The sequence below is a fragment of the Gymnoscopelus braueri genome (assembly GCF_963280865.1).
Source record: "Gymnoscopelus braueri genome assembly, chromosome: 18".
NCBI classification, from domain to species: Eukaryota; Metazoa; Chordata; class Actinopteri; order Myctophiformes; family Myctophidae; genus Gymnoscopelus; species Gymnoscopelus braueri.
In genome coordinates, this window is record NC_137618.1 from 21,877,728 (window position 1) to 21,889,506 (window position 11,779).

General features: G+C 38.4%; 1 protein-coding gene across 1 annotated transcript; it reads left to right on the forward strand.

The window, feature by feature from the left end:
- Positions 1 to 2,285: 2,285 nt before the first annotated feature.
- Positions 2,286 to 11,632, forward strand: LOC308105904 (mitochondrial pyruvate carrier 2-like). Its single transcript, XM_080456867.1, has 5 exons — positions 2,286 to 2,689; positions 5,090 to 5,130; positions 5,227 to 5,311; positions 9,765 to 9,876; positions 10,730 to 11,632. The coding sequence occupies exons 1-5, from the start codon at positions 2,596 to 2,598 to the stop codon at positions 10,782 to 10,784; spliced, it is 387 nt and encodes a 128-aa protein (XP_080312993.1). The 5' UTR covers positions 2,286 to 2,595; the 3' UTR covers positions 10,785 to 11,632.
- The last annotated feature ends 147 nt before the right edge of the window (positions 11,633 to 11,779 follow it).

Genomic DNA, 11,779 nt, shown 5'->3' on the forward strand with positions numbered 1-11,779 from the left:
AGACATAAGCAACAAGGTCTATGAAAACAAGCCCAAAAGAAGCGAGTATGGCACTTTAAACATATACCTTGGCTATTTGAAAATGGTAGCTCTACCAGCTCGATCTGCTATTTTAAATAAATGAAAAATAATTGACATTTTAACAACACAAATCTTTGACATTTTAACAACACAACAAGTCCCTGGCATAAAATGTTTTCACATGGGCCGTCCGCAGACAAATACATATTAATTTGGGGGTCCTTGACCTGAAATTTGTTTGAGAACTACTGGTTTAAACAACATTAGGAAACAAGCCCAAATAAGCAACAACACTTAAAAAGAAACGCAACCTGCAACTATCAACATTTAAGCAACTATACAGAAAAACAAGCCCAAAGTCGCTTATAATAAGCGGACATGGCAACACTGCCTGCTGCTCTGCTCTGTGGTTTGTCTTGCATTGCAGACAGCAGTTCGGCTGCAGCCAATAACGAAGCGCCCCTCAGACCCCAACAGCGTAAACAACGCGATAAATGCATGTTGGCAAAGATTAGATGCGCTCGCTTTATAGCTCAGCTCAGTATAACATTATCGGTATAGCATTCTCTAGGTGCTCTGCAAATGCCATCAAAGCTCTTAGTGTGTTTGTGTGAGTGATTGAGTGATTGATTGATTGATTGATTGATTGATTACTTTATTAACAGTTAGCTAAAAAGTACTGTGGTATGATTATACAAATGGTGCTAAAAGGATAACACAAAAAGCCCTAAGGGCTTGTTTCCATTGTGGTCCTCATGTGTATTAATTCATCGAGAAATTTAAATACATGCAATCATTTACAATAATATGCAAGACAGCATCTACACTAGTAGCAATAAAAAATATGTACAGGTGCAGGGGGAGGGGGGGTCATTTCTGGTGTTAAGCTTAGATTTACAGACTGTGTGTGTGTGTGTGTGTGTGTGTGTGTGTGTGTGTGTGTGTGTGTGTGTGTGTGTGTTCTACAGTGCAGTTATTTTTTAAGCAAGGGGAATACAAAAAAGTCACAAATAAAATAAAATAAATCTACCCATATCAAAATGTTTTTCATCTGAATTATGGGGGTTTATCCCACCATTTAACCCCTCGAGCACTAAATACGTATGCATTTTTAAACTGAATATATGTATTATTTTGTATATTTTTCAAATATCTTTATGGGTCAGAACTAACTACCCTTCTCCCTCCTCTCGTTCGAACTTTTGACTAAAAGCTCAATGTTCTTGTTTTTTTTACATCGTGAAACATCCACCCGCTCTGGTAACACCGGGTTACAATTTAAGCGCACCTATCTCAACCAATCCTATACCGAGCTACTGCTCCAATGAGAGCCAATGAAAACAAGCATAGTATTGCTCAGATCCCATATTCCAGAGGAGTGGCCATTATGTGATTGGCTGATTGGTTGTCACGTATCCTCTGATTCGTTGTCAGTGTTGTTTACAAAAACTGCAGCCAGACGGCGTTGTCCACTCACTTTGTTTCTAGTTAAGCTACTTTTGCTTGTTTAGACCATAGTTATAGACGATTATAGTATTTTCCTGTATGCGATCTTTGAATAGGTAATGTGTGCCTGTCCTGCCATAATATCTATACTATTAGCCCACTGCACGTTCCAACTACTAGCTTTAGCCTTTAGGAAATATGTCTGTGTTCACAACAAACCCAGTGTGTGCGTACTGCATTATATTTCTTGAATGTCTGTAAATTGTAGTTTTGTTAGTAGTACGGTAGTTTTTTTTTGACAACGCCGTACTTTTATGGTTGCTTGGCAACCAACTAGTAGGCCTGTCACAATTATTACATAATCGTCTAATTGTTATTATTTTAGATAATCGCAATTATTTTGCATAATCGTCAGAATTGTTTCCATGTAGAAACATGTTCATACATTTTCAAACATTTCCCAAAAATAGCAGAAATAGCTATTTCAACATGTCACTTCGTGACGAGTTATAAGCTTGTTATTAAATATATATATATATATTATTATGTGTCAGTAATTTGTATATTTAAGTTATTTTGCCATATCTGCCCTGTACAATTTGTGATTACGAAGCCTATAAACATAACAGAAATTAAAGTTGTATTCATTCAATGCCAAAAAACGTTCAAATTAAATCGTTAATCACAATTATTTGGTGTGACAATATTAATCGTCTCAACTTAAACGTGTAATCGTGACAGCCCTACCAACTAGCCAATCAAAGCGCGAGAGTCCCCCCTAGCTATGGCAACTTGAGCCTACCGTGGTAGGTAGGTTGCACCGCGGGAGGAGGAAAGTCACCTCGTAGCACCGGGTCGAATCCGTCCAGTCTGCTGGAGGCGCTTGTAGCACTAGCATGCTTTGGAAGGTCGACAGCAGGACAGCATCATTTCACCCTATATAGTTTCTTGCACTAGTAACGTTACGCCTATAGATTCTGTCAACGCCGTACATTGCTATTTTGAAGATTATTATTTATTTATTTATTTATCAAAGGACTTAACTCGCAAGCTTGAAGCCAGCTAGCTGAAAGCTCAGTTTTGGTATCTATTTACTGTATTAGCTAGCTGCCATAGCTACTGTAAACCATGGCTGCACTGAGAGCGTCCTTCCACAGGATTCTGGATAAGATCGAGCACACCCTGCCCGCTAAACTTAGACCTTTGTACAACCACCCAGCAGGTAATGTACATTACACTGACGTTATTGGTGTATACTCTGTATACATACTGTTACTGTGTAACAGAAACCAATAGGATGTCTTGGGTTTAAAATCCTCTTAGCAAACCTTGTATTGAACTGTACTTTCCTGTGCTTACTTTTGCAAACTGCGAATAAAGTATTCAATCAATCAATCACATATATATATATTGGTAATTTAGGTGCCTTGTCTCAGTGTTCATTTAACAACAAGAGTGCACACATGTAACCATGGACCCAAATTGAGCACTGAGGATGTTACTGTGTAGCTCAGTATGATAGTGATGATCATCATCACCATCATCATGGTGTAGCAGCAGCAGACCCTGATCTGGTTTAAAATAAAAAGCTGTACTCGTCTACAGTTGGTTTGTCTGCCAAGGAGATTGCAAGTATATTTAGTGTCAGCTGTGGTATGTATAGTTCTGTGAAAATAGAGGTCTCCTTTGTCTGAATAGAAAGGCTAAGTTTCGTGCAGACCACTGTTGCCAGCACAATATACAGCAACAACTTGTGTTTACTGATGTAATATGGTTTATTATAAGTGCTTATAACTGTCATGGCAACAACTGGAGTGGAGGGCACAAGACCGAAGGGGATGAAGGAGTTTCATCAATGGCCTATGTTCCTCAGGGAATTTAAAGGCCTAAGCTTGTAACTGGAGTATTTAGCACCCTACTGTCCTTTTTAGGGATTCATGTCTAGCAGTTTCAACAACAGTGGATACTGGTATCGTAGAGATATATACAAATAAATAAACAGTATTTAAAGGTAGGGTAAGTGATTAAAATAAGAGATAAATATCTCTATATTCTGTTGCTGTATATAGTGTTGTTGTTTGTTTAGTAACAGGAGTCTCTCCAGCTCTTTATTAAACAGCAAAATGCTTTTTCAGGTCGGGACATCAATTTTATCCAATCAGGATAGAGACCTCAGACAGGATACAGATTAAACCAGTTACATTGGAAGTGATGACACAAAGAAACAAGAAGACAAATTGGAACTGGAACGCTATAAAAAATTAAGCTGATAAATAAGTACTCTCCTGATTGGCTGAAATTTTGTCACCTACCTGAAAGTGTATTTTCTGTTTATTAAAGAGCTGGAGAGATGGGGAACTGAACAAACACTCAATAGCAATGATTACTATCAGAATATAGTGCTTTAACAAAAAACAAAACATCACTTACCCTACCCTTTAAAGTCTAGGCTGTCCTACTTATGGCGGTGGATTTAGTGATCAAAGATCATATCAAATTTATGACTTGTTCTGAATAGTTATAGTTATTGTGAGATAAGCTTAATATATCTCATGTTCAACGCATGGTAGATTAGCTGACAGAACAAAGTCCTTGGGACATAGAGGGACAAAGACTGGCTAGACAGACAATAAAATAGACAAGGTGATAAGCAGCATTGTTGTTTTCATCCAATGGTGTATATAGAAAGTTAAAAGTGTAGCGAGCAGTTAAAGATACCTAGATTAACATAAAAACAAACAAAAACACCTGCCACTCTTAAGATTTGTTGTTGGGACATTAGACCAGTCAATACTGAGACAACCTGGTTTGTCTACTCTGTGCATTGTGCAAGGGTACAGTATGGAATCCAGGTTGTCAAGGACAACTTCCTGACCATTTACTGAGGGGTGGTAACAAATGTCAACTCCCTTGAAGATGATTGGTTAAGATAACATGTTCCTTTTCTTATGATTGGTCTAGATTCAGCAGCTGAGACAACATGTTCTCTTTTTTGTATCTGCAACAGTAGTACCACAAGAGTCACTAGAGTAGTAAGTAGACTAAAGTGGATAGACCAGAGCGGTTTCATGTTCTCTCACAATATTTTCCATCCCCTAGGGAATTTTGTGTAATGTTTTGTATCTCTGTGTCGTTTTTTATTTGTTTGTGTGAGTGACTGTGTGCATGTTTTGGCAACATTTCATTACTTTATATACAGTACAGTTATGTTATCAATACAAAGCACCATTTTTATATTCTGTTATTCTGGCATTTGGCTGGTTATTCTGGCATGTCTTCTAAAACTAAATCTCTACGACACCCATAGGACGGCAGTAACTGAGTGGGTATACTAGAGAGGATATCGGGATCAGAAGGTTGCAGGTTCGCCCCCGATCCGCCCAGTCTATGTGTCAAAGTGTTCCAGAGCAAGACACTTAACCCCTAACTAACTGCTCCCTGGGTGCTGTAATAATGGTAGCCACTGCTCCTAATAGTTAGGATAAATGCAGAGGACAAATTTCCATGTACAGTGTATGAAAATGTACTGTGGCAAATACTTTGATGAAATGAAGTCTTAAATGTAACAGCTATCATTAAATAATAACTGCTTTGTGTAACAATTTGTTTTCTTTGACTCTAGGTCCAAGGACAGTTTTTTTCTGGGCCCCAATGTTTAAATGGGTAAGGAAGGATTTTGTAATGCCTTTGACATTTAAGAGTAGACCTGTCACCTGTGTATAAGTAATCAAGGTAATCAATCCACTATTGTCTGACTAGGGCCTGGTCGGAGCTGGACTGGCTGATATGACCCGACCAGCAGATAAACTCAGTCTCTCCCAGTCAGGAGTGCTAACGGCTACAGGTAAGATGAAGCTCATTTTATACTGAGAAGGAAATACTGAAATGTTGTTCCAGACAGGACAGTGGACACTGGAACCGTTTAAACCTCACCAAATGCACACATGCTTTTGTTTAAATGTAAAATACTACTTGTGACCTTTTTACAGTTGTTGTACAGTTGTAAGGGCACCGCAAAAAAAAAGGATCCATACAACAACACATAAAATCCTGATATGTTACAACAGATCTATTGGTCTATCTGGAAATTGCATATTTATTGAGTGCAAATAGTGGATATTTTGGTATGTTAAAAATGACTCCTGTCGGAGTCATGTTCCCAAGATGTTCTGTATCCTCTGGTAGTTCCTTGTTTAAGGATCATTACCCAACAGAAATTTTAAGAAGCCTACGTTGAATGCAAGCTGTCTTCCTCCTTAAGTGCACCTCACTGTGACTGCAACGATAAGATACGATAAGATAAATTTTTATTGATCCCCAGAGTGAAATTCAGGTGTCATGGCAGCGACAGCAGTGGGGTTGAAAGTTAAACACAGGAGAGGTACAGGTCAGAGAAGTCTCGTGAGCCAGACTGTTGCTTCCCACAATTTTCAAATGCTTCTGTCATACAGTCTGGAGCACGGAAAAGGGTCAGAGGATAAAGTGGATGTGACGTCTCCTCCCCGCTTCCGTTTCATCTTTACAGTCGCACAAATTTGTCCTAATATAAATCGAAATAATCTAAGCATATATTCAAGATTCAAGAGATTTATTGTCACAAGGATGGACGGGTACATGCACTGTGAAAAACATAAGTTGTGTGAGCCGTATAGCTTGCTGCTTATCAGAAATGGAAATTCTAAAATAGAATGTAAAGAAGAATGAACGGAAATGATGAACAGATGCCAGCTTCCGTTCTCGGCTTTCGGGATGTGTAGTTCCAGACTATATAGCATTTGGAGATTGTGGAATAGTTGTCAGGCTACGTGAGACTAAGGTCAGAGTAAAGGTCTTTTACACACAGAGAGCGTAACAAATAAAAAATCCGAAAATGCATCAGTTAATATTGATATAATTGATGGCTCATTTATACATGTTAAAGTGAGATGTTTTAATGAATAAAACGTAATTTTGTCAAATCTGTAGGGTAGATTATGTTAATACAATATAACTTATACGATTGGGGTGGTTGTATTTTGTCTCCCTGCTCTTCTATTGAGACATTTAGATTAGAGTGTCAAAGGTCATGTCTCACCTAGACACAGGATCTGACACGAACATGATTCAATTTATCCCCTGAGCAAGCAGGCAGGCTCTATTAGCTCAATGGGAAAAATGTCCGCACTTGCACAGGAAACCGGGTTCAAATCCAGGGTAGAAGAGGAACGTTACATAGTGCAGCTTTAATGCTTTTATTTGTGGCTTTAATATTTTTTTGTATTCTGTAGTGTATGTAAATGTTTCTGTTGTTTGTTCTATGTTGTAGCTTTTGTACTGCTGCTACCCTGAACAGGGCTCCCTTGTAAAAGAGATATTGTACGTATCTCAAAGGGATTTTAACCTATATAAATAAAGGTAAAAACATTTAATTTAAAAATCAACATTGTTTCGCAAGTTACTTCACTTTATAACCACATAATATTTGTGTTCTGTGTGTATGTACTCATGGCACAAAACAACACTTTAAATAAAAGTATTTCGGGTGAACTAATCGCTGGTGTGTAAGGACCTTAAGGCTGTGTGTGTCCACCAAAGCATCCCCCCAGAAAAGAAAACAAGATAAACAGGATTTGGAAGGAAGTTTAAGCTTCGGGCACTAGTGAGTAAGTAGGTCGGAGAGGCTTACTATCGGTATCAGCCAGAGCGCGGGGGTCTATCCCTGTTTCACAATCCATCTCGCCTGGGAGATGGATTGCTGAGGTGGAGCGCAACACCTACCATCAGCTCCCAGTACTTCATTTCTCATTTATTTAAGATTTTCAGAGAGATCATTGAGGGAGACCCTCATTTACAATGATGCCGAGATTACACACATATAAATAACATAAGAACAATAAAGAAAAACGATAATGTTTAAACAGTTGCATGTTGATAGCAATTGATTGATTGATTGAAATTTTTATTAGGCAAAAGAATGTAAAACAACAGTTACATTTATAATACTTTTGTCTAAAAGGTCCGATCAAAAAAGTCCTTGAATAAATTTCATAGACATATATCAGTTAAATCAGTTAAAACAGTTGCATACAGGTAATGCACGGTTATTATATGACTTCCAAAAATGGCCAATAGATGCTAGGGTATTCAGTTTAAGATCTTGTTGCAAGAGTTTCCAAGAATCAGGTGCACCAATGCTGAAAGCAGTCTTTCCCAGTTCTGAACTGGCAAAAGGAACCAGAAGGACTAGCCTATCGCTAGAGCAAGTTAGAATGTGACGAGGTTCCTGACGTAGCATGGATGAGACTTACCGCATGACTTGCCACACAAGTCATGCTACTCGTACGCTGAGTTGGCGCTGCCCGGGATCGAACCCATGACCTATGGTCGAAAGGCGAGTGCTCCACCGAATGAGCTGCCCGAACACAATAGTACTTATATAACACATTATGATATTTTGTAGCTTGTAAGAGCCTAGATGTCTCCACTAGGCCTGATAGCTATCCTTTTGGTGCAGCCTATCTTGTTATGGTTCAGCTTGTCCTTGAAGCAGCTAGTATAACTATTGTCTGATCCCTGTGCTCCTTGGCAGAACTACCGTACCACCAACCTGAGTGTTATTGTACTTCTCCCCATATCATGTACATTAAAGTATAACCATCACCACCTAGAATATTGTCTCGACTCCTATTGCCTCATCAATTACTGATTGATCCAGAATTCCACGACACTTGTCAAATAATGGTACAGAAAGCATAGTTTTGTTTCAGAGAGCTGTTTATTTATTTAGCTAGAAGCAACCTATCAACCATATAGTGTGTTTCAACTAACCTTTTACTAATCAACAAGCAAAGAGATATACAATACCTCTCTACCCAGGGAGCTAATCTCTCCAGAAACGATAAAGGAGAGATACTGCTGAGATTTAGCAAAAACTGGAATGCAGCCAAGAGCATTTATCAAATAGAGGAACAGGTATACAACAATCAAATTAATACAATAAAATAAAAAATACCATCACGGTAAAGGTTGGAGAGAGGATAGATAGGTAGGCCTGAAATACCTATTCTCCCCATCAGTCTTTCCATATGTATGCAGAGGCCCCTGTTATTCAAGAAAGGCAGTGCTATCAGGCTTCTTTCTTGAAACTATCTTCCAGGCCATTGAAGTAGCAACTTTCTAAGATTAGGGCAAAATCAATGCAGAAGAATCTTGAGCGGAGAAACAACAGCTCTAAGTGCAGAAATAGCAGAGGAGCCAGGGAGAAATCTCTCTAAATCAAAAAGTTATAATATTGTGGAATTGTAAGGACTTTCCAACTTATTCAAGATTTGTGACCATGTACAGTACCTCCTCTGCAGGATAATTCCAAATATCTTCATATGTAGTTAAAACCTTGATAAAGTACAATCATCAAAATACAATGTTTTAATTGGACTTGTTGGATTTGCTGCAGGGTTGTATCTAATTAGACATCAAGACAAATAATAGAATACTTAGGAATTATATACAGTAGAGCTTCTTTGTCCTTTTAAAATATTTGTTTTAACCTTGCACACAGGGACCTTATGACTCCTCTGTGAAATCAAATTCCAGTTGCATTCCTACTAATAAAATTGCAAAAATTCATTCATTGATGATAGTTGATTCATAAGATATTAATAACGGTGGTTATGTGTCATATACCGTACAATACATCATTATTTTACTGACAACTTTTAAAGCCCTGCATGGCCAGGCCCCCAGCTACATTACAGATATGCTGGAGCTGTATAAGCCGGCGAACAGCCTTAGATCCTCGGGCAAGGCTCTCCTGGAAGTTCCCCCTACTCCACTTGTTACCATGGGTGACCAGGCTTTCTCTGCCTGGGCACCTAGGCGCTGGAATGCCCTGCCCGAGGCTCTAAGACTAGCTAGCTCACTGTATTCTTTTATGTATTATTATGTTTTTACTTGTTTACCTTTTATTTTTTGTTGTTTTACCTTATTGCACTGTATTTATTCTGCCAAAAGAAGCACTTTGTAATATTTAGGCATTTGTAATGTTTCCTCAACCACAGTGTTTTACTGTATGTTTTACTACAGTAGGTTCAGGGAATTAACTGGAAGGCTTTTTATATTCTGGGATTCACTGGGAGATTTTCTAGTCTTATCAGATGATGTTATCAATCTGTGAAAAATGTTGCTCGCTGTGTCTACCAGCGCAATATGTGTGTGCAAACAACTTAAGAGGTCATTCACATCATATGTCTTTCTATGAACTATTGTTTTATTTAAATACGGTGTGCTGTGCTCAGCTGTTTGCTGTCTGTCTCCCCCAGGTACGGTTTGGTCCAGATATTCTTTGGTCATTATTCCAAAGAACTGGAACCTATTTGCTGTCAACTTCTTCCTTGCCTGTGCAGGAAGCAGCCAGCTCTACAGGATCTGGAGGTGAGTGTGGTCCCCAGTGCCCATCATCGAACTACTATACTACTACAAAATAACTAGTCATTTACTTGCCTTCATCGCCTCTAGCTTGATTCTAATGATTTAGTTTGAGATAATTGCACAGAAGCAAGTAACACGTTGTTTATAGTTCATTTCACCTAACAGTAGCATCCTGTCCATGATTCACCTGTCTAGTCCAGGGATTTTGTTGACTGTCCAGGAAAAAAAATAGTGACACAATGTCCAGGAATCTGACTATTTTCAAGTGTTGTAAACATGAGTGTTGCTTAAACACATGGAGCCAGTTGCACCTCCTCGAACTAGCCTAGGCTATAACTAGGCTTGAACTTAGTGTGATGGTGCAACTGGCTCCTGAACCATAGTGCCCCCATCTGGGCATAATAGACTAGCTGAACATTCTGCAAAATTAGCAGATCTACAAGCTCACAATGCATCCCAAAGCAACATGTTGTGAGTGTGTAGCTCTGCTATTTTCACTATTTGACATACAATTAAGTATATAGGGGGTTTGAGTAATTTTCTAGATGCCATCACTTTATTTTAGTAATATCACAGCCAGTCTGATCATTTTCAGTTGAGATTATGCTGCTGTGGAACAGAACAATTTCACCATCAAATGTGGCATACACCTTCTAAATGTGCTCTATTGATGTGATTACCACTATTTATTCATATTTAGTCATCCAAGGGGTAATTCACTAAGCTGGACTATGTAAAACCTGGAACCCCTTCTTATGCCTAAATTGCATTTGTTCGTAGCCTAGTCATAGAGGATTGATAATTGGAAACCAGGATTGATTGTAAAATACATAAATTCTTTCATTTGTTTTAATAGGCATGAGCAAGATAAGAAGGCAGAGGCTAAGGCGGTGCCGGCAATTGAGTCCTGAGTGTTTGTGTTGCCAATCCTCTACTCCAGTGGATAGAAAGGGAGACCCCACACTGGGCACAAGCCTGCACCCCCTCCTCTCGTCCATCCCATGCCGTCTCCATGAAATCCACGCCTAACCATTATTTTACCACAGAAAGCAGCCCTGTTGGAGATGTACAGTCTTTCTGACGTTTCATAATTTCCTCAGGGTGTTAAGGAGAAAACATTTCTAAACATACCGTGGTCAACATGTCGAAGAACGGTTGTCATCAACGCACAAGTTGTAGTATTGCTAAGTGCTACATCTTCAACATAATGTACGATTGTACATTCGTAATTTAACTTAATGCTTTCTACAGTAGTATGTCATGCACTTAAAACATTAAATTCCTAAGAATAAAACTTGGTTGTGTTGAATGTGATTTAAGGAATGTTATCAAATGAATTTAATAAGGATGTCAAATTTTTATCAAGTCTTCTCATCATTTAGTAATCATTTAAACTGTACCTGAATAATTATTAAATGATTCTTAACGATGTAAGTTGTCTATTTTAATGTAGTTGCGTGCAGTAGCAGGCAACGTTAAGTTGAATATTTGATTACTTTCTCATTGCCTACATCTTTGACAGTTTGTGCAGATTCTTTTAACACATACATTACCAGACATGTTAAGGACTAAATTAATTATGGTGCTGAGAGAGCCTACAAGGGAATAGGAAAATGGCTCAAATATTAATGGCTGCACTGTATTTCACACAAGCATAGTTATATCCCGACTATAGCATATTGTTTTTTAATATGCATTTTAATTTTACTTGAATATTTAACAATATAACTTGGGTGTGATCTGACTATGGCTCTGTGGCTATGTAATGGCAATAAATACAATGTAACACCTACATTTGCCTACTGACTACGTTAATATGGGTATTGTAGTTTCCATCAGTACAGTAGCTATGTCAGTACACTAACCTATAAACCAGTGGTTCTCAAAGTGGGGTCCCCAGCTAAAT

What these genes read in the sequence shown, in the direction of transcription:
- LOC308105904 (XM_080456867.1), top strand. Translation starts at nt 2,596, where the DNA reads ATGGCTGCACTGAGAGCGTCCTTCCACAGGATTCTGGATAAGATCGAG. An exon ending in TTTGTACAACCACCCAGCAG is followed by an intron (nt 2,690 to 5,089) that starts GTAATGTACATT and finishes CTTTGACTCTAG; the next exon opens with GTCCAAGGACAGTTTTTTTC. An exon ending in GGGCCCCAATGTTTAAATGG is followed by an intron (nt 5,131 to 5,226) that starts GTAAGGAAGGAT and finishes TTGTCTGACTAG; the next exon opens with GGCCTGGTCGGAGCTGGACT.